This window comes from Diadema antillarum, unplaced genomic scaffold (assembly GCF_040938485.1).
Source record: "Diadema antillarum isolate AM-2024a unplaced genomic scaffold, OU_Dant_1.0 seq00000546_RagTag, whole genome shotgun sequence".
Lineage (NCBI taxonomy): Eukaryota > Metazoa > Echinodermata > Echinoidea > Diadematoida > Diadematidae > Diadema > Diadema antillarum.
In genome coordinates this window covers 1300062-1324093 of record NW_027271492.1, presented here as the reverse complement: position 1 = coordinate 1324093, position 24032 = coordinate 1300062, and the positions used below count along the sequence as shown (strand labels likewise).

At 37.6% G+C, this 24032-nt stretch overlaps 1 protein-coding gene across 1 annotated transcript; it reads right to left on the bottom strand.

Moving 5' to 3' along the window:
* Positions 1-2584: 2584 nt before the first annotated feature.
* Positions 2585-16643, bottom strand: LOC139734726 (dimethylaniline monooxygenase [N-oxide-forming] 2-like). Its single transcript, XM_071645520.1, has 4 exons — positions 16458-16643; positions 6376-6608; positions 4563-4807; positions 2585-3873 (listed from the first exon to the last, which is right to left on the bottom strand). The coding sequence occupies exons 1-4, from the start codon at positions 16607-16609 to the stop codon at positions 3472-3474; spliced, it is 1032 nt and encodes a 343-aa protein (XP_071501621.1). The 5' UTR covers positions 16610-16643; the 3' UTR covers positions 2585-3471.
* Positions 16644-24032: the final 7389 nt, after the last annotated feature.

Below are 24032 nucleotides of genomic sequence, written 5' to 3'. Positions count from 1 at the left end.
AATGTCATGCAAGCAAGGCGTCTTCATTGGTGAGTCATATACATCTTTTTAATGATTTCTTTACTTCATTTTACGCGCAAACGTTTGTGCGCTGGGGCAGCACGGCACGACGCACTGTACAAATTTGTTCGAGTCGTCTGGTGCAGTTAATGATTAATCCGAATTGCAGTGTCAAAGCATTCAACTGATATGAAAATCTCGCAGTACAGCACTGTCTGGTCAAAGTTCTGGTTTGTGTATGTGCAAACGTGTGTGTGTGTGTGTGTGTGTGTGTGTGTGTGTGTGTGTACGAGCGCGCGCATTGACCAACCGACTTCGAAACAAATTACTTTTTTTTGTATACTACAAAACTTTTTGTTGTTTTAAAACCGGAATACATGTATAGGCCTACTTCAAAGACTTAGCGAACCATGATATATTTAAGCGTCAAAACGTAGCTGTATACGGCACCGGATACACTATGTATCGCCCTTTATTTCGTTTACTTTAACAGACAGGTGTATGTAGAAATTATATATATATATATATACATGAATTTTCATGAACCATGTCTTTATTTCTGAAAGTGATCATAGTTGATTATATTGTACCATACAGAAACAATAAAATGAATGAAATGAAATGAATGGATATAATAAATACATAAATGAATTATTATGAACCATGTGTGAACCTATTTATTATGACCCTATCGCTGTTATTCATTTATATATAAATATATATATATATATATATATATATATGATTACATATAAACCTTTCTACTACAAAACTTCAAAGACTTAGTGGTCCATAAGATATTCTACGTCACTTTTATATTATATGCAAGATAGTATAAACGTAGCTGTATACGTCACCGAATGTAGAAATGATATATATATATATATATATATATATATATATATATATACATACATAACCTTGTGGATGTTCAAGTTAGTTAAAGGACCAGTTCAACTTACAGTAATATACATGTGGATTGATTGAATGCAGAAGATAGAAAGCAAAATCATATTTTCACTTTTTTTCCCATAATAAAAAGAGCAATCGACTTGCCTCTTTCAGAAGGCAGGGGAATAATATTACCCTATAATCATACGTCAGTAACAAGTCGAGTGAGTGTGTACTTTAAGAAAAAGAAATTTTATGGAATTCTCTTTACATTTTCTTTGTGACATAACAACTGTAGTAGTCTTCTCATCCAGCAGTGACTGCACAAGAACTTTAAAAATTCCTTACTTTTTATCGCTGATTGTCCGATTTTCTTCAAACGTTCACCGAGAATGTTCTGATATCACTGCATTCACTCAATCCATATTTACATGCAGGTGACCTTGTCCTTTAAGGAACATGAATTATAAACTGTTTAAAAGCGAATGCAGGCAGGTGTTTGTTTGTCGTCATAATACACCTTACATTAAAATGTCCCTTCATGTTTTCACATAACAGAATAGCTGTTGCCAAGTGAGACAACAATGAATATGAATTCATATTTTTGGTCAAACATTTAGCATCTACATCCCAGTTCTGAAAGTTGTATATACTTAATTATCTGTATCAATCATTTTGATGAAGATGATATCATTCATCCTGTCAATTTTAAAGGCATGTCCATAGTGAGGCGATGACATCATTACCCCATCTAATTTGCATACAGTGTATTTAATTGCAACCGACATCACCGATTCATGAAAACGTTCGAACTTCCAAACTTTCTTGTACGAATCCAGTCAAAATGTATCGTTTTGTATGCTGCAATCCACTCTATTCATTACTCCCAACGTGACAGTTTTTCGTATTTTCTTGTGCGAGATCTAATTTCTGTCGAAAGAGACTTCATTGACCATTACACAAAATAATTAATGTGTAGCGCTTGAAGACAATGCAATTTATTTAAAGCAACTCGATTCGCAACATGTACATAAGCTAACAAGTTTCTTTTTATAAGCAACAAAACATAAATCACCAACAGTCAAATTAAGACTTGATATTGGGGCAAATGTAAAATAAATATCGGAACCGCAAACATTCACAACAGTATTTTTCTGAAGTCTGAACTATATTTAAAGACAATACAGAGCATCACGAATATTATTGCAAAGAAGCGTGCTTCCATCAAAAGAAAATGCATTTCGATATTGCCATTAGTCACCCTATATGCTACTCATGACACACAAAACACATAAAGCATAACATCATCCGTATATACACAACATGCCATGTGGTACACTTGAGGTGGGAACTTCATGAAAAATCGTTACTCTACTAAGCACCAAAATATGGGAGATTGAGTACGATATCAAATATCAGGCTCTATTTAATGTGCATAGAGAAAATTGGTAAATACATTTAATGTGTGAATGGTTCGCAGCTGCTTCAAGTCCCTGATACCAAACTCTAAAATCAGCTACAAATTTGTACTAAGTTCGCTATGTAGAACAAAGGAAATCACTGAAGCTGGTGTTAACATTTTATTAGCAACAAGGTTTGTGATTGGTCGATCTAACATCACGTAACATTCATTGTTCTCATTGAAGTGTCAAAGTCAAGCACTGTTAGCCAATATCTGCAGGTGCAGCCCCGCCACAATAGTCCATGTTCTATCATTACAAAATATATGTACTGTGATGTCACGAATGCGTATCCTTGTTATACAAACAATGTGCATGAGCCCGTAACAAACACAATTTTATTTCGCTCGACATTCAGGCTGGGTGAATTGGAATAAACTAACTAATCTGTGGAATCATTTCTTTATTGTCATAATTCTCAAATCAAGATATACATAAAGATACATCAAGAAGAAACTGTTAGAATTTCAGACTTATACTCCTTCTAACTGTATGGCCAACATTACTGAAAAAAAAAAGACATAACACAACAATCTACTGAAGCAAGACAGAAAATTATACACCTTAGGAAGTGTGAAGAATTATTTTGGGCAAGCGAATTTACAGCACTGCGTCAGAAGTCTTATACTTGACATTTTGAATGCATAAAACTAAGACTTCTTTACACTACTAGGTTTATTGTGTACCACAGTGTATGTTGTAAGTCACGACTGTTTCCAATTCTGCCGACCAATTTCAGATCACTGCAAAAAAATGCACTTCTCATTTGAGAGGCTGTTTCACACCCTAACAAACTGAAGCAAAAATGACAGTTACAGTCACAGGGTAGCACCATGAAGGATGTGGAGGCCTCGTGGGTCTCCAGCCGGGTCTAGGTGAGGGCTGATTGGTTGAAAATTTAGACTAGTTAACCAATGAGAGCATCTGTCTTTGTGTTGTCTTGTTTTGGTCAAAGAAATTAAGCACACATTTAGGTTTACTCTTCATACGGAGTATAATAATTGTAATTATGATAGGTTACTTAGTAACACCTTGTAAGGGAATAGATGCCCGTGGTTATAATAAAAGCCTCCTTTACTTCGTCCGGTGGTAACTGTCGTTCTTTGCATGACATTTTCAACTACATGAGGCTCGCTATCAACAGAGAACAGCAAATCAAAGCACAGCCGGAGCAGAACAGAAAACCTGGGCCTTTGAATAACCTGTCCAAAAGCCCGTCATCTACGTTAACTCGACAGTTCCACTCTTCTCCTCCGCGGCTGTTAGCGCTTTTGCACTTCGGGTCGGCTAGCCGCCGCACAGTGGACAGAGTGATTCCGTGCATCAACCTGCGCGCGCTCTCGATGACCCGTTCCCGCGCGTTCTTCTGTGCATGAGGGCCAACGAGACGGTAGCTCTGTGGTAGTGCTGGTCCAAAGTAGTGATGCAGGGCCAGGACCGGGTCGCGGAAGACCAGGTCCAGAAAGGACGGTAAAGCATTCATGCTCTTTGCCAGCATGTCCTGGTACTCCACGGTTGACGCCTGGCAGAGGAAAAAGTCAAGAAAAAATATTCATCATTAAGTTCAAACCAATCACTACATAGAGCTTAGTTTACAAATTCTCTTTTTGAAAAGTAGGGCCAACACATTCCCTCGACTTATTGCTTGACTTATCATGTTAAAGGTATATATTATTCCCTCTTCTTTCTGAAAGAGACAAGTCATAAGTGCTCTTTTATTACTGCTAGAAATTAAAGTGATAATGTGTTTATTTTTGTATTTGTATACTTTCTTTACATTGTTCTTCATAGTGACGTCACAAACTGTTCTTCTCATTCAGCGACGGCTGCATCGAAACTTTAAAAACTCATAACTTTTGAACGGATTGTCCGCTTGTCCTCTCATTTTCACTGATGTCTTCAACTATGATAATTATAGAGATTACTACATTCACTCAATCCACATGTGCATTGGGGTGAACATTCCCATTTAACTGAAATTCCCCTTTAATGTATAGACATAGGAAAGTTGCCAGGCAATTAAGCCCTCATTTCCGTAGTCAGTTGGTGAAGGTGAAGTAAAAATCTTAGATTTCCAAAAACATCATTTTCGTTAGTTTACATCATGTCCTACTTTACCAATGGTGAAACTCGTATTACTTTCACTTTTTGTAATACGATTTCACGCTGTTTTCTAACTGGGGGTTGCATATTAATTATATTTTCACTCACTCGTGGACGAAAGAGTTGGTAGCGTTTGTAGCCCTCGTCCCTCGTCGTCTGTATATCGGCAAGCATGGTTTCCAAGCTGGGCAGGACGATATTCCCCTTGAACAACTGCGTGGACCAGCGTGCCTGCAGTTCGGCCATCGGGCCCGTCCCGCCGCGACACTCCACAAATCCGATCACGGTCAGGGTTCGGTGCTTTAGGCGGGGTGGCAGAACATGCATAAACAGCTCTAGTTTACCGAGATCGTCTGAGAGAAAAACAAAACAAAACAGACCAAAACATAGAATCAATACATATGAAACTACAGTAATTCATGAAAAAATTGTCTTAGCTGTTTTAACAAGAATGGTTGAATAAATTTGGTGCGATATTATGCCAATTACGACAAACCAAAGAGAGGGCGCAAATTTTCTGATTGCGATAATCATCATGAGTCTGCCAACGCAGTTCTACCTCGGCGCGGCGTATCGCAATCCTCTTGTACATATCACACCCTCTTACGGCTTGTCGCGTACACTGAATTACCGGTCCGAGTAAAAAGAGTCATAAAGGTACATAAACTAAAACGCAATTTGAGTTCAGAAGATCGTATTGATTAAACGGTGCGGGCGAGACGTCACTCTTGAGGATTTGATGGTCTATCTGTAACTCATTGTTAAAACTAATCTGCTCAGATAGTCTCAACTAAAGAGCTTTAACGCACGAACTGGCTGTGGTTATCAATCCGTGTAGGTCTTCACATGATTCACTTACCTGACTGACACATGCCGGCCATACACATACAGACATGTAATCGAACACTGTACAAATACTGTAGTAAGTCCGCAAAATACAGAAGAACAAGGGGACTATTTAAGTAGCTCACGACATCTTGAATTGGAAATTTGTTGATTTTGGTTTGTTTGCCTCTTTGTTTTTGTTGTTTTCTGATGTTAATTTCAGAAACGCAAGATTCGAAAGTATAAGGATTTCCTATTTTTCTTGAATGTCCAAACAGCCTGAGTTCATACTAAATGCGGCCTGTACGACCACGTGTTTTGAAACGCTGTGGGCGAGACGTATACGCTTTCGGATTGGATGGTCACTCTGTCACTCGTTTTTGATCCCCCTCGTGGTGGGTACCTATACTTTTCGTTTTTATTACTTCGGACAACGTCATTGCTTTGTTTTTTCGTCACAAAGATCGAAACGTTAATGTTTGAAGAAGTAGTGATTTATCGATACAATTGTTATTTTTAAAGATCGAGATGAAGCGAAAGTTGTTATAAAGAGATGGCATCATCTCATTTATCGTGTAAAATGTGATTGCAACCGAAATCTGTTTCACGTCCTTGTGAAGAACATGTGAACAGCGAAATTCTGAATCCCCTCGAATATTTTGAACTGTTTTGATTGTTTGATCATTTCTGCTCGATCGATATGAGTCCACTTGATCACATTTACAGTACGAGTATTCTATAGAAAGAGACGGAGAAGAGAAGAGGAGAGCTTTAGATTTGCGGCGCGGACGTTTAAGACGACGTTTGAGCTGAACGTTCTCCTCTTCCCTGCGTCGTGTTGAAATTCCAAAGTACGTTTAGATTACTGCGCCGAGCGCAACCATAAAAGTGGCGGCCCTATATGACAGGTGCATAAAAGTAGCTCTCTACGTCGTGAATTGAGCGGACGTAAAAATAGCACAGAACGCGTAGTGAAAGCACAAGACGACGCGAGCTCTAATTAGATCGTCTTTGATACGTGATTCTGCGCATGCTCAGAACAGTTTTCCCCCCCTCTGAACGTCCCCATCGCGAAAAACTAAAGCTCCATACTTACCAGCGATGATGCTGTTGTCGATGAACGTCGCTTCGAATTGGAAACCGGTGGCGAAGATGACGCAGTCCACGTCCTCCGCCCGAGACCCGTCATCAAAGACGACGGTCGAACCGTCGAAGCGCTGGATCTGACCTTTGACCTTGACAGCGCCAGACATGACCTTCATGGGCAGGGTGTCATTGATCATGACGCTGCTGTTGTAGGGATGTCTGGTGCTGAGAAGTCCCAGTCCCCTATCACAATGTTTTAAGATGATAATTAAAATGAGAATAGTTGATGTGGCAGAGTAGCAGCATAAAATGAAAATTGTTGATGTTAATAACACCTGTTCATACATGATATCCTAAAAGACTTGTATGTTATCGTGTAATCGTCGTAACTCAATTGTGTTTTTTGTTCTTGTGAACACAAAGTGGAAATAAATTCAAATCAATTAATCAATCAATCAATCAATCAATCAATATGTTCCTCGGCCACAGTGATGTACATATACACAGAAGCAAGGTTTTAAATCTTTAGAACAACTTGATATTTTCCAGCGTTCCCCTCCCCCCCCCCCCCCTTCCAGATCCCTTTCGGTAAAGATAAAAACATATTTATGCTGCATAAACAGAACTATTGAGAAGCTGCGTCATCTAGTTGTGTTATAAAAACTATACTAATGGGGAAAAGAGCAAAATGACTTTCTTTTAAGAACAAGAACGCAGCTTGAAGACATGAGAGACGTGCATGAAAAGTTTTCTTTGCGTTAATCCAGACAGCTTGACGAGATTTCCTAAGTCAATCAAAACGTTTATACGCTGAACAAACCGTGACGAGACATCGGATATAAAGGATAAAAGACGTTTGATAAGAGCGACTGAGAAGTAAACGAAAACAAGAACGAAGCTTCACGACGGGAAAGATATGCTTAAGCCGTTTCTTACTGCTCAGATAATAAATCTTGACGCGATTTTTTTTTTTTTTTTTTTTGGAGGGGGGGGGGGTGGTCAATCAACATTGCAGGCTGTGCAGGTATTGGACAAACCCTCTTGGCGTGCAAGATACTCGTTGCAGTACACTTATTTTTCTTCTTTTCACGATCTTCAAATGGCTATGCAGCCTATCATGAAGATGATCTTGTGTGGGAATTAAATAGGTGGGCTACTGCAACGGGTTAGCACCGTGCTCTTTGCGATGAATGAAATAGAATATCTTTACGTGCGTGGGGTGTAACTCACACACGGGATCACAATAATGTTCTACCCAAGCTTTTAGTGACAGATTGAGTTGACACAAGGCATGACTCAGGAATGGAACCTGGATCATTTGGATTCGAAGGCAGACTGACTGAGGCATATCACCGTTCTGCTCTATTAGCGATGTAATGAAGCAATGCACCAGTTTGTTTGTTTTGCTTGTGATAAAGGCCAACTTCAATTCAGTTTCTTTAAATCTCGTATTTCTCAAAATAGAAAAAAAACCCTGTGTGATAAGCATTCACTAACATGACATAACGTTACATAACAAAATACAATCAGACTGTGCAATTTGGCAATACATGTATCATCATGCGTGTTGAAGCCAGATAAGCATACGCTGGAGCCTACAATATCCCTACAATATACGGAAAAAAAATCTCGAATAAGATGAAAAGATGTATTGAAAACAGTAAGAGGGTCAACAATACCTGTCTGGGAGAGCAGTGCTGTGTGACTTCGCTTTCACATATCATTACCAGATTAAACGCCAGACATAATTATTCTTTGCCCAAATCAAGGTATATAACCCACATGAATACACGCAAAAGTATAAAGCTACCATATTGTTTACGGTCAGCCGACACCCCCCCCCCCCCCTCCCACTTGGGCGAAGGCCTGTCGGTGACCATTCTTTGACCTCTGAAATCATTGGTATATAGGCAGTCCGATAGATAGTTGGTTGTCGGAGGTAATACACGGCTTTTCAAAGGGAAAGTACAGTACTGGTTGAGGTGAGGATTCAGGTTTATAACATTTTTTGGTGAAGTAATGAGAAACATCTTATGAAATATGAAAGAGAACGTGATTTCAAGGATTCAACATTTATTTGATAAAAATTGGTCTTGAAATGGCTGAGATACTAATGTAAAAAAAAACGATCATAATAAAATTGACTGGCCACGACTTTTATAGGATCTCTTTATTTTACATTGTTTTTAGATATCTCGGTCATTTCAAAACCAATTTTCATCAAATAACTTTTGATTCCTCTTAGAATTGTACGCTATTAATCAACATTTCATATCAGTAGAGTGGCTTCTGAATATCTCGCAAAACGTCGCAAGCTGAAACCTAACCTCTACCAGTTCTGTAAAGTCCCTTTAAAGGGAGACAGTCCTGAGATTTTCAATGTACTGATAATTAAGAATAGTCAAAAATATAACCTTTCACCAGTTTATACGGGTGGAAATTAAAAACTGTCTCCGTACGCGATTTTTGACAAATAATTCCTGCAGGCGAACATGTAAGAGCCTGTAAAAAGATCCTACGTCGTTGATGCCCTACTCTCAAGTTCATTCATTCATTTCATTCATTCATTCATTTATTTTTCATTTCCAACAAAAACATATAAATATATTACAAAAATTGAATACAGTGCATAAATTTCATCATACAAAGTAAAGGATAAATTTACAGAAAACTTGTAGGTATAGGAAAATGTTGGAAATGGGGAGGAATGCTAAAAAGCTGAGCTTGTAGGCTGCATTCCCCCCACACGTAATACAAGAAATTATATGATCGATAGACTGATAAGCATTGAAAATGGATGAAACAAAGAAACTAAGACAAAAAGACCTATAACCTAACTTATCCGAAACAAAAACCCTGAACAAATCCCTACACTAAGTCGCTGTCATGCCGGAAAAGAGAGGAGAGAAACAAAATAGTATGTGTGTGTGTGTGTGTGTGTGTGTGTGTGTGTGTGTGTATGAGAGAGAGGGGGGGGGGGGGGGAGAAAGCAGCTTAATGCGTGGTGTGAAGATAAGAGACAAAAAAAATAGAAGGACACGAGAGGTAGTGGATGGATGGAGCCGCTTAGCTGTAATTCCAATAGAATATAAGGTTGGATTTTACACTTCTTTGCAACCAATAAAGAATCAACAATTCTTATAACTGTTCAAAATATTTTTCTTCAGATTACTCTTAAAGGAACTTAAACTTGGAGATGTCCTCAAACTGTTAGAAAGGTTGTTCCAATATTTAGGTCCAGCAAATGTAAATATAGATTGTGTAAACATTGTTCTAGTTAAAGGCAGATGGAATTCATCTGAGTGACGAGTTGGATATTTATGGAACGAGCGGTTTCTCGCAAACATGCTTGTGAAGACAGACGGCAACAAATTATTAGAAAGTTTATACATAAATTGGCCAAGACAATAATAATAAATATCAGTTATCTTTAAAATTTTGTTTTCAGAAAATAAAACATCGGTGTGGGCTCTCCAAGAAACATGACAAATTATTCGAAGAGCTTTTTTCTGGAGACGGGACAGTCTGTCGAGATACACTGTAAAAACATCGGTGTTAGATTTAACACCATGGGTGTTAAATCTAACACCGGTCAAACTTCAATAAAGGACCACACCCACAGGTGTTGAAAATGCACTGTAATGGTGTTGAAAAGTGTTCACCTGACACTTCGTGGTGTTAATTTGACACTGTACCTGGTGTTATTTTGACACTGTACTGGTGTTAATTAAAAAATGACACCACATGGTGTTGATTTGATATTTGTTGGTGTTGATATCAATGGTTTAACACCCGTCCAGCTTCAATAAGAGACCACACCAGCTGGTGTTACTGTGGTGTAAATTTATTTTCACATTTTTTCAAAAATCTAGTATTTTAATGTAAAATTCTTGATCGTCTTGTTTAAATTAAAAATCAACAAGAAGTGCAGTTACTAAGAAACTCTTCAAAAAACAGTTTAAAATTTAGAAATAACACCAGGAGGTGTTAATTTAACACCATAAATGAGCACCGAAAATTTAACACCAGCTCGGTGTTCACTATTTAACACCGGACTTTTTGCAGTGTATGATGGATGTGTGTTCCCCCAAGCTATGATGCCATAATTCAAATAAGGTAAAATCAAAGCTGAATATAACATTAAAAGGGTGGGAATAGAAAAATAATATTTAACTCTATTAATAACACCAATATTTCGAGATATTGTGTGACAAATACTATCAATATGTGACTTCCATGAAAGTTTATTGTCAATAACCAAACCTAAAAACTTCATTGATGCAACTTCATCTATAACTATATCATCTATTTTTATATTATTAGGAAGATTATTTAAAGTATTACTAAATAATATACATTTAGTTTTAAGAAGATTTATAGACAACTTATTTGACCTTATCCAACATAACAATCTCTTTAATTCAGAATTTAACAAATCCACCAAAATATGAGGATCTGAATGAGAAAGAAAAACATTAGAGTCATCAGCAAAAAGTACAAAAGATAAAATATTAGAAGCATTTATTATATCATTTATATACAAAATGAATAAAAGAGGTCCCAGTAAACTACCCTGAGGTACACCACAGGTGACAGGTTGGTTGCAGGAGTTTTGACCAGATAGAAAAACATACTGTTTACGATCAGAGAGGTAACTCCTGAACCACTCCAAGGCCTTGCCACGTATACCATAGTGACATAATTTATGAAGTAATATTTTATGATCAATGGTATCGAAGGCCTTGGAGAGGTCCAGGAAGACACCCACTGTGTGATGAGCCCTATATACTGCTTTGGCTACTTTTTCAATAAAGGAGAGAATTGCTTGAGAAGTGCTATGTCCTTTGCGGAAACCAAATTGTGAATCAGAAATGATATCATAAAAATCAAGAAATTTAAGGAGTCTAGAATAAACAACTTTTTCTAACAGTTTTGAAAACGATGACAACAATGAAATTGGTCTATAATTACTAATATCTTCCTTATTACCTTTCTTATAAATTGGGATTACTTTAGCAATTTTCATTCGTAGCGGAACAACACCACTGCTTAATGACAAATTAAAAATGTAAGTTAAAGGTTCAACAATATTCTCAGCTATATTTTTCAAAATAACGTTATCAATACAATCAGGTCCCGAGCTTCTTTTACTTTCCAAACTCATAATGATATCTTTTACTTCATAACTAATAATCGGATCAAAAAAGAATGAATCTGAGTTGGGTAATTTAAGAAATTCATAGAAATTTTTTTGACAAGCAGGAGTTTTATTAGCAAGATCATGTCCAATCTGCGAAAAGTAAAGGTTAAATGCATCTGCAATCATCACAGGGTCTGTTATTTCCTTGTCACCAGAAACAACTCTTGTAACACAAAACTTATCATTTTCTTTATTTATAGCACTGTTTATTATTTTCCAAGTTTTACTCATGTCATGCTTACAAAAGGATATCTGATCCGCGTAATACTTCTTTTTTTCATAACGCAATATTCTTGTAAGAGTGTTTTTATACATAATATATTTACGATGAGATTGTTCAGTACGTTTAATTTTGTCTGCATAATACAAATTGTTTTTCCGGTTTATAGATCGTAGAAGAGATTTTGTTATCCATGGTGATCTAGGATACTTTTTGTAATCACGTTTAACTTCTACCAAAGGAACATATTTCTCTAAATGAGAATTCAAAATATTCATAAAAACATCAAATGATAAATCCGTATCATGAGTGCTATATACTTCTCTCCAAGTTTCTTCATTCAGACTATTCTTCAAATTCTGTAAGTTATCCGGTGTGACTTTTCTAAATACTTCGTGGGACTAATTGGTTTCGTGGTGACTGGGATGGATGTGAAAATTGGAAAGTGGTCTGATATATCTGCTAAAATGATATTCGATTTAGGAGTAGGCGTAATATTACAAAATATATTATCAATAAGTGAAGCTGTATTATCTGTCACTCGGGTGGGTTTAGTAATAAGTGGTAAAAAAGAAGCTGAAAACATACTATCAAGTAAATTCTGAAAGGCATTTACTGTGTGGCATTTCAATATATCTATATTGAAATCGCCCATAACAAAGCATTTTTTATTAACAAAAATTGGGTTATGGATGAGATCCTGTAAGGCTTCTAGAAATAATGCACTGCTGGAGTTTGGAGGTCTATATATCAATGTAATCAAAATATTCCTAGACTTTGGGATATTTATTTCAACAACCAAAGATTCTAAAATTTCATTCATGGAGTTAAGTTCGGTGTGTACAAAATAATCAAAATGTTGTTTAACATAAAATGCAACCCCTCCTCCTACCTTGTTAGTTCTATTATTCGTAATAAAATCATAACCAGAAAGTGCAAAAGAATTAGGGGAATATTTAGTAAGCCACGTCTCAGTGAGCCCAATAACAGAAAATGAATTCTGGGTAGGATTTTCTAGTAAAGATTGTAAATGTTCGAAGTTGCTATTTAAACTTCGGACATTTAGATGCATCAATGAAAAACTATCATTCGATATCTCTAAAGACTGAAATTGATTAATCGTTAGATAATCAGAACCTTGATATAATATATTTTCCTCATTCACATTCAAATTATCAAAGATAGAATTAATGGTATCTGCTGCACGGTATTCATATCTAAATGGGTTATTTTCACTTTGTTGATCCTTTTGATTGATTCCAAAAAGGTTAATCAAATCTTCATTCCCTAGAGAATGAAAAGCAAAACTATCTATCTGCGCCATCATTAACAACCAAAATTAAGTATTAGATATGGAGCGTAAGCTCCTAATTGGAGAATAACAAACTTTACATAAGCCGAGCGGGACCCAACCATGGATTGGAAATAGATTAACAGCTGAGTGTGAACACGAGAGATAGCATGACAAGCGACAACATAAACAAGTAAACATAAACAACAAAACATAAACAAAACAACAAAAGCACACATATTGCTCAGAACATAACTAAACCTGATAGACATCAAGCAAGGCGGAGCTCCCGGCGTGCTTGAAAACACACGAGTAAAAAAAAAAAAAAACCACTCATGAATGGTATAGATCTATGGCTTACGTATAAGATAGACCAACAACGCCATAGTAATCGCAGACAACTGTGGTTAAACCAGCTAATAATCAACATCAGTTTAGATCTCAGTTTTATGTATTATAAGAGACAATATTACAAAAAAAAAAATGGAATGCCGTGTGGAGAGAGCAGTGGATAATAACAATGAACAGGACATTGAAAGATGCTAAACTGTCACTGAATACATTCAAAATGTATCAAAGCGTCATACTCGACGGACCCTGCACACATTTTCCAATACACATTAATTAAACCCATATATTACAACACTTTTGGTACTTCATGATAATAATATCACAAAAAATAATTCATGTCGGGTTACTTTTTTTTACAGTGATACACAGAAAAAGAAATAAGATGGTTAATACACTTTTCCTCTTCCTCTTGCTATCGTCCTTCTTGACAGTTGACAGGCGTACCTCTAAAAACCAATTCAAGTGTTCAAATGATCAGTTGTAATTTTATCACAAAATGTGAAAATATGTGATTTTATTATTTTAAACAAAATATTTCAAGCTTAGTTAAATATAATTCATGTAAATTAATATTGTAAACATACATCTATATATATCTTTAAAATCAAATATACCATGTACTTGACATCAAATAGGCACAGTGGCGTATCTAGGGGAAACGGCGCCCGGGGCAAGCGCGAAAATTGCGCCCCTAATTTCTGAAAAAGTGTTCAACCCCAACCCCATCCCGGTAGGGACTTTAAACAAAGTCTACATGATATGCTTTTTTCAAGCACTTAAAAGGGGTCTTTTGAGGGTGATTTAAATGTAGCGAATTTTGATAAATTTTGGCGAGCGAGCGCAGCGAGCGAGCCGAAAATTTTTGTAGTTCAGCTCACAAAACATGGAATTCTTGTCATTTTTTGCTTATTAAATCTTACAATTCTAATCAAGATATAGTGACGGCCTTAAAGATATCGATTTATACCAACAAACTGAGGACTTGAAAAAAATACTCTAAATTAGTGCGCGCGAGTGAGCCGAAATTTGTATATTTCTGCGTCATCATCACCTTTTGTTCTTATCTCTCTTTTACATTATTATATATATATATATATATATATATATATATATAAATTTTGGCGAGCAAGCGCAGCGAGCGAGCCGAAAATTTTTGTATTTCAGCTTACAAAACATGGAATTTTTGTCATTTTTTGCTTATTAAATCTTACAATTCTAATCAAGATATAGTGACGACCTTATAGATAACGATTTATACCAACAAACTGAAGCCGAAATTTGTATATTTCCGCGTCATCATTGCGTTTTGTTCTTATCTTGTTTGATTTGGGAGTTTTTTGCGCCCCCCCCCCCCGTATGTTCGAAACCGTTGGCGCCTTTTGATCCAATTGGCGATCGCTTCAGAACAAAAGAAATTGCAGCCGCTGCTCAGTGAAACATTTTGCCTGCTAAATATTAAATGACATGTGTGAACACAATAGACATTGTCATTTTGTCCGCGTCATCATCAAGTTTTGTTCTTACCTTCTTTTTTATATATATTTGGCGAGCGAGGGCAGCGAGCGCGCCGAAAATTTTTGTATTTCAGCTTACGGAACATGGAATTCTTGTGTGAACACAATAAACATTGTCATTTTGTCCGCGTCATCATCATGTTTTGTTTTTATCTTGTTTGATTTGGTTTTCTGCCCCCCCCCCCACTATTCTCCCTCCCCCCCCCCTTTCCGGGCGAGTTTTTTTTCTTCTTCTTCTTCTTCTTCTTCTTTCTTTTCTTCTTCTTCTTCGTTTTTTTTTTCTTTTCTTCGCTTTTTTTTCGTTTTTTGCGCCCCCAAGGAGTGGCGCCCGGGGCACGTGCCCCCCTTGCCCCCCCTAGATACGCCACTGAATAGGCACTGTCCTTTTCTAGCTTCTGTCCGTGTTGCATACTACTTTGCGTACAAACCACTCTCGCGCGCGAATTCTTACCATACTTATGTACACACAAAGAGATTTTTCTCCTCCCCACCAGTTACTGGGGAAAATCTCTTTGTGTATTCAGTACTCCGTCTAGCTGAGTTTGGCGTTCAGACCGAAGATTACCATAACAATTAGCGTACGCATAACGAGCAGAACACGGCTGGGAAGAGTTGTGCCTCGGTGACGTCGGACTCTCCACCAAGACTTGCTCATTAGCATATTCACCATGCAGATTCACACTTTTTCAACAAAAAATTACGAGCTTATCTGGTGATTTGAAAGTTTGTTTTTGGTGAAAGTAGTTCATTTGAGGTACCAACAACATATTTTTTTTAAATTCGTGAGGACTGCCTCACTTTAAATCGGCAAATGGATGTCGGCGAACGGTTTCGGTCGGCTTTTGTTCAGTGTAAAGAGGAGGTTTTGATGCTGATGACAAAAAAATCTGCAAACTATATTGGTCGTAGTAAAAAGGAACCGGTCGCTCATTATGATTACCAACCTTGTTTTAGGGCTGGTCTTTAGTGATAGCTAGCTCCAAACATGAAGGATTGCTGTCGGTATATAGCCATTTGCTCATCAATAAATGCCTATCAACCATTTGCCAACCGGTCACCGAGCATATCAATAAGATAATCGCTATACACTTCATGGTAGATTATTTCGTCGGGTGTCGGCGTCTACGTGCCATGATGCACTGAATCCAGTGCTTGCAGCAGTGATATTCGTTGTTTTTTATTCATACACCTTTTCTAGACTCAGCAAAACGATTAACTTTTTTCAATCCAAAAATAAAGATACAAATCAATGTCATGTTGAATGTATATAGGATTACACTACAAAATGGGAACATCTCAGAGTAAAGCTTACAGAATATTGGAATGCAGGGTACCATATTCACGAGCATAGAACAATTTAAGTCCTACAATATTTCCATCGAAATTTCCATACAATAGCAGATTCTCAGTTTACACTTTAAGATTTTGTTTTTCTTCAAACTGGTCTTATCTATAACGGTGCCTTAAGAACCCAAACAAACAAACAAACAAACAAACAAACAAACCAAACACCTACCTGTAGTCTAGGAGAGACATGCATGCATTCTTGAGCAGGACCTTCTGTAGACATTCGGGTATCCATGTCTTCCAGCGCTTATTCACGTGGGCATCCTGTGGTTCTTTGTTCACCACGCGAGGCAAAACCCATGCACCGTGACGCACGCTCATGTACAACTACCAAAGGAATTGCACACGATAACGTCAGAAAAATAAAAGAGAAAACAAGAACAGTACTGACATCAGTAAACATATAAATCATTCAAGTTAAAAGTAATCATGTCTTCAATCATCGTAGCTTTTTTCTTCACTTCCATGGTAATAATTTTATTTTGTGATTTAGAAGGGCAACGCAGAAGATAATCCCCTCAAAAGATTTCTTAGGACGATTTATTTTCGTTAATTTCTTTAATCCCCATTCCACATTATGAAGTTACGTCATGATAAATCCTCGATGAATAATTGATTAGTTTCCCGCTTGATGATGTTACACCAGACATGGGTTAAGTAATGTCTCTATAATCTTATGACAAAGCGAAAAAAAAAAACCCAATCAAGCAAAAATGACTTCATCACAGAAGTCGAACCGCAAAAGCTTCAAAATATATTCTAAAGATAACAGAAAAAATAAACTTTCCGAACTTTTGTGTTTGTATGCAACAGTAAAACTTCACACCATATACAGCTCAAGCTGCCGTTTAGATGTAGAAAAAAAAATAAACGCTCAAAAAACAGGATGGCGAGGGTTTCCTCGAATCGGAAATAAAACAAGAAGGTTACGGGCTTTCAAGGTTTATCATGTCATAGAAAATGTAGAAATTTAACTTATACGCCAGCAGAGTTCATGAGACAGCCCCCACAAGTTTCACTTCTATACCTTCACAAAAAAAACGTCAATAATGTTCTATCTTTGATGGAAAATCTCCCCCCAAAATGCTTGCATCAACATTTTTCACTTGCATTGTACATGGTATTGTAATTTATATAGGAGGGAGGTTTCTGGGTTTTTCTTTTCCTTTTGGGGGGGGGGGGGGGGGGGGGGGTCCAGCTGCTGAATCATTGACCAAAACATGACTTTTCCGTTATTTTATTGATCACATGCAAATGGGAGAGAATGTGTTGGTAACATCATTACCTCAAATAATTTGCACAATATGGTTGGGACCAATATAACTATAATCGACGAACAGCATATGAAACTTTCAAAATCCTATGACTTACTAATTTGTCCTGCCCGATTTCTTAACACTCTGTTCGACTGGTTTTATTTAATTTACTCATTGATAAAAGCACATGAAACTTTAAAATTCCAAAACCTTTGTCTTGTCATGTTCTACTTTTTACCACTCTGTTCACCTGGTTTTACTTAATGTCTACTAATCAACGAAAGCAAATGAAACTTTAAAACTCCGTAGATTTATTTTGTCATGTCGTATCTTTTACAACTCTGTTCACGTCAGGTTTTACATCAGCTATCAAACTCAGCTTGATCATGGTGTGGAATAGCATTTCAAGAACACCTAAAGTGTCAAACATTGGATTTTAAGAGTTTTTTCCCCTTTCCACAATTCGTTCTCATCAATTGTATCTTTTCTTTGTCTAAGATTATTTCAAGTTTTCATTTGGTCGTTTAATGAATGCTTCATTATTTTGAATTTCTGGTAAAATATATAGATTAGGTTTTTTACGATATTGTATGTCTATATTCTGCAAACACGGCAAAGCATTTATTGCGGGATTGTCGTCATCTTAATTCAAATATTTGTGATGAATTTAATCTTTTACGACTTTGTCGACTCTCCTTGCGATCGGAATAACTCTGCACATTATCACTGCCAGCATTACATAGTTTCGGATAATTGTGACTTCACAAGTCTATGAACTCTTGAACATTTTTCATTGGAATATACATCAATACCACAGTTCAAGCTACAACACATGTGATCAGCTTAAATTATCGGATACTGTCTCTACAAAAGCTGCTTTCCATTTTAAAAGCGCTTACATTCTTTGTTCTGACAAGAATATAACAACATGTATCACAGGCAATCATGCATTATTTCGGAAAATTGTGAACCGTCATGTTTGTGAAGTTTCCGTTAGACATTCTTAAATTTTCTATCCGAATCGATAAATTGCAACCTGTAGTACAGCAGTGAAAACCGACATTGTTTCTGCATCTGAAACAAACACATTGAGCTAGCGGCTGACTTTATTGGAAATTGCTTTTACAAAAGAACAATTCTACGAAAAGGTCACTATACATACATATATAATGAAAAAGGGAAAGACTGATCAGAATCATTGATTTATTAGTGACAACTTTGAGCAAACTTATGTATGTGTGTGTATGTATATATAGATATATAGACATTTATATAACATGTCACCTGTTCTTCTTCATGAAGTAGCAAAAAATATACAGAATAAAATGTGTATTGAAAGTATTTCTCAGGATAAAAGTCATTCACTGTATAACATTACCAGTCATGATTCTTTTACACAAAATTATCATCATAACATGAAGTCTTTGACTCGCTACAGAAGGCCCACTCTTGGTGAGCTAAGCAAGCTATGGATAGAAAAAAAGAGAGGCTGGTTATTGCATGGAGTTAGTGAAACCACTGCAAAAGTGTCCGTCAAGCAAGATGAACGTACGCCATGACCGACAGTGCGATAATAGGGAGCTTTAGATTTTAGACGTGCTGACGTTCAAAGGGAAAAAAAAACATGGTCTGAGCTTGCGCAGTAAGTTAACGTGCGCTACTGCGCACGCTCAGACCATGTTTTTTCCCCTTTGAACGTCCGCGCGTCTAAAATCTAAAGCTCCCTAATACTACGGGGTGCAGCACTAACTATGGCATCATATCGAAATAGCCAGGTCTAGAAATACGAGACGAAAACGTTCTATGCAGTAAAAGTCAAGCAGAGGTTTGAAGTGGCCTTAACGTCTTCTGCTCTATAAAATACAATTATTCATTGTAACAGTATAAGTGCATGTCTCGTGGATGGATTATATCTCCTCACTCGTTCGAATGACAAAGACTCTTTAAATACAGCATTCGTTTTGGTATAGGCATAAAGTGTCAGCAGGAGAAACTATTCACTCTTATTTTGGAATTTGGTCTGACACAACGTGGCTCTGCCACTGCTTGGCATAAGGAAGTAAAATTGTCCCAGATATTAAATAAGATGTACTTTGTCATTATCTGATTTCCCTGCATAATCTTCACTCCATGCCTTGCATAAACCGATCAATATACAATTGGAACAAGGCATCAGTAGTTGAACAAGATAATGAAACCACGCATAAAATTGCTTCCGACTATCCATTGATATGACCTATTTACAATGCTGAGTATATAACTCCTGTTTCAGTGTCTTGACACGGTCTGCTTAAAGATGCAACCATTTTCTATAAATTCACTTGTGACACTCAATGGTGGTATATTCTCCAGAATATCATAATTCATAAAAACATAAAAACCTTCGGAAAAGTTTGAGAATTAAAAAAAGCAAACAAACAATAAACAAACCGAGTATGGCGAAGTAGACGTTTGCAAGCAAGATTTTATCCCTAAGGATATCAAAGCTGGACAGTGCAGAAGCATGCAAAAGACATACCAATAGTCCCCATCTGATATTTATGCATACACTTTGGCTAAGCTCGGTCAAGTTATAAATATTGTTTGACAGTCTTTGCGTAACTGCTGTCCCTTACATCAAAAGACAATGGTTCAAGGTTATCATGTACCAAGCCCCTTCTCGCATATCGACGGCTCAGACGGCGGTTCATGCCGGGTCCCGACCCGCTGAGCCCCACCGAGGAACATGACCCGGTCATCCCGTCTGGATGATTCGTGAGGATCACATAAACCACAGCATCTGGTCGTAGCACTGTTGGCGGTTTAAAAAAGTCATGAGCTTTACCGTTTACCGAGTAATGGACTCAAGCTTTAATGTTGACACCTAAACATCCATAGCTCTAATGTTACTCCGCCGCTATGCGTCAATCATGTCAATCATAATTTCTTCCAGGACCGTCATGCGACGTGAATCTAGTTACAAGTCCTGCCATAAGGTGCTCATTGTCCAAGATAACAGGAACTTTCTATTTCTGTTTCTTCGAGTTTAGCTACAATATCTGCAAAGAGCAACGACACTTGATTATCTTGCCCATGAGCAGCAGCTCTGTAAACGAAACGTCCTCGGGTGACGGCTCAAATTTTCTTCTGTTCTATAATTATGGACATCATGCAGAGAGAGGGAGTACCATGTAAGCTACAAAATGTCAGAGGTTCACCCGACGTTGAAGGTTCTGTATTGACTCCCCTCCCTTCAGGGAGATGCTCCGTGACTTTCAAACACATTTCGCGTTGCTAGCAGTGTATTAGGGAGTTTTTGCAAGCACGACGCGGCCCGGCCGGGAGTTGAGCGTGCCGTGTTCAAAATTTGCTTCTGGCATGATCAAATCTGAGAAACGTCCCGTCCTGGGGATAACAAGTACGGTACTCGGCCAAATACAGTTCGGTTACGATGCTGAGCAGGAGTGAGCCAGCCAGCCAGCCAGCCAATCAGCGATCTTGTCCCAACGCCTCCGTCCTGTACAGGAAAGCGAAACTGCTTAATGGGGACGGGAGCCCGAGTACGGGGACTGGTCTCGGTCTTCACGTCGTGTAGCGGAAACTCCCTACTGTTAATCCGCACTCCCGCCGTCTTTGCAACATGAAGAGAGGGTTTTCTGACCACGTTGAAGGCCCTCCGCCATCCCTTGGACACGATTCGCGGCGGTATGTGAACCGTCATGACCGGCTGTCTGAACCGCCGATATGTGAAAGGGGCTTTATTTAGAGTGACCGTTTGAAATCCCTTCTAGAGCATGAAAAGGGTACAAATATGTGCTAATCTAGACGTCTAACGGTATTGGTGTATCTCGTCCCGTTATTGTTCTGTGTCTCTGGCCCGTTGGGTGTCTCGTGCTGTGGACTATCTGTCCTTCCGTTTCATGAGGTCTCTTCCATACCAGACGAAATAATTTCATTGATATATATATATATATATATATATATATATATATTCCTACATACATATACTGTATAATTAAAAAAACACAAATTAAATCAAACATAAATCATAACATAATCTAACGGGAGCAAAACACCCATCGCTCTCAGTTTAAGTTGTGTTTTTACATCGCGACTTTCTTCAGTGCTGTGGCGGATTAAAAGCAAATTTTGTCCTAGCAAGAACCAAGCCAGATCCATTAACGCTTAACAGTTTGAACCAAAGTTTTGGCTTTGTGACTATGAATTGATTTGTTTCACGTGGCCGTTAAGAAGTAATTAATGCTTGAATGCAGCGATTTCCTCTTGAAGGAAAAGGAAGGATTGGTTTGTCAAAAATCATGGGTAAAACTGAGCGTCTGGTGTGCTTGCAAGATGGAAACTGGTTTGGGCATTTCGACCCTACAGTGATAAGGTTAATAGCTGATAAAATCCAATGTAAAAGAAAAATTCAATTTGTATATGGTGAAAAGTATCAAAGGCCTTGTTCAAAGGTCATTGTTCACAGAGATTTGATTTGAAATGAATAGATATACATTGCATATATATAAAATACGATAAATTAGTGTAATCACCGCAATCGGGCCAGATGCACATAGCTGAAATCCAGCTGAAAACATACCATTTTTTTGCACTGAGAAAACCCGTATCGCTGGTCTTGCATTCTCATCACTCACCCTCTCTTTCTCTATATACGAGTACCTCTTTCTCGACCAGACTTGGTCGATGTTAGATACGATACCCACATCCGCTGACAGAAGAAATCAGAGTGGCGGTTTTCCCCCCATGGTGGGGGAAAACCTCAGGGAAGCTGAAAGCAACACAAAGCGGGTAAAGCCCCAGCCACAGCGAGCGAGGACATGGTCGGAGGGGCAGGTCGCTGCGAATTACCTTCTCGGCATGATCGCAGCACAACACGCACAGGTCCCCAGCCGACTGACAGGCTCCTTGAAGAAAGAAATATATCAGGTGACAAAATATTCCACTTCCAGGTTGTTTTGATCTGTTGTTCTTTCTCCCCTGAATTTCTTGAGTGTTATAATCTTCATGAATAGATTAGTCAGGATTTAAGAAATATTTGCTGATTTATTCAAACTCTTACAGGAAACTAATACCTTTAGCACAACTTCGTTTCAGGAATTTTTACATTGTGCACTGTAGTAATAATCAAAAGGAATTGGGCAAAGGGTTATGGAAGAATTTTTTAAATAAGAATTGTTGACCGATATAAAACAGACGTTCATTTTACACTTTATGTGTTTCTTTTCAAGTTCTGTTCGAATCGACAAATTTTGGCAACCAAATCGACTCAAGGATCTTCACCTACGAAGTGTTTCCTTGAAATAACAAAGCTCTATGGGTTGCATTCTAGCAATTAGGGATGCTGTCCATCTCGTAGAACCGAGACGTATTAATGAATAAAATGTGATATACATGGAGAATTTCCTTTCTTATCTTATTTCACGCAAGGGACAACCGAGCAGGGAAAAATGTTGTATTACTGAAGTTGAAACAATCTAGGGAAGGCTGTATGATAGCATTGAAGATCTGTTTGTTTGTTTTTTCGTCTTGACATTATTTTAAGTCTCCAGGCAACGATTCAGAAGGTAAAGGTAGAAGGGCAAAGCGTGATGACTACAAGGAGAATGTTGGACACGAGGACACTAACGTACAGTTTGGAAAAGATGGGGGTAAGAGGAAGTGCTATCATCGGTTCTAAGGGTTTATACGAGGGACATGCATGACTTATAAAGTTTTGGTTTTGTTTAAGGACATTTTTCACATTGCCTGTAAAGACAAGTATTGTCATCCCGTGTTAAGACTAAACAATGACTATGCCAAGTAATACTATTAGAATTGACAGTCCTGTAACTATTTGACAGGGAAAGAGAATATTCCAAAGTATCACGGCAAAAACAAAAAGAAAGAAAAATTAGGTCATAGTGTTGTATCAGCGTAATCTGAAGTGATTAAAAGAAACAAAGTGTAAAAAAAAAATCCTGTTATATTTACAGTTTTTGGACTTTGAGTTTTTGGCCTTGGAAATGACAATGCTTAGGTGTACTAGAATGAAAGTAAAGGGATTAATTGCCAGATTCAAGGGCTTCCACCCCCCCCCCCTTTTTTTTTTTCCTCGCAACATTTTGGTGTCTTGAACTCTGAGTTAATCTCCATTGATCGAATGTTTTGTTTTGGTTTGTTTGTTTTGTTTTGTAATGTTTTAGTTGAGTTAGGTTCTCTTAAATCAATGCAAAGCTTCCTTTCCCCCTTAAGTATCCTTTGTGGACTAAGTGGACTAAAATGACTATCCATAGAGTTGTCATCTCTCTCTCTCTCTCTCTCATATACATACACACGCACACACACACTTGGTCGAACTGAAAACAACAAGAAGTGGAGGTCTTAGCAAAGGTTCGACATCAGCCATAGGTTTCCATGCGATCCAACAGGTAAAACTACATGACATTTATAGTATCCAGTTATAAAGCGTGCAGTCGTTCTCTTATATTTCATAACTTCAACCCATCAAA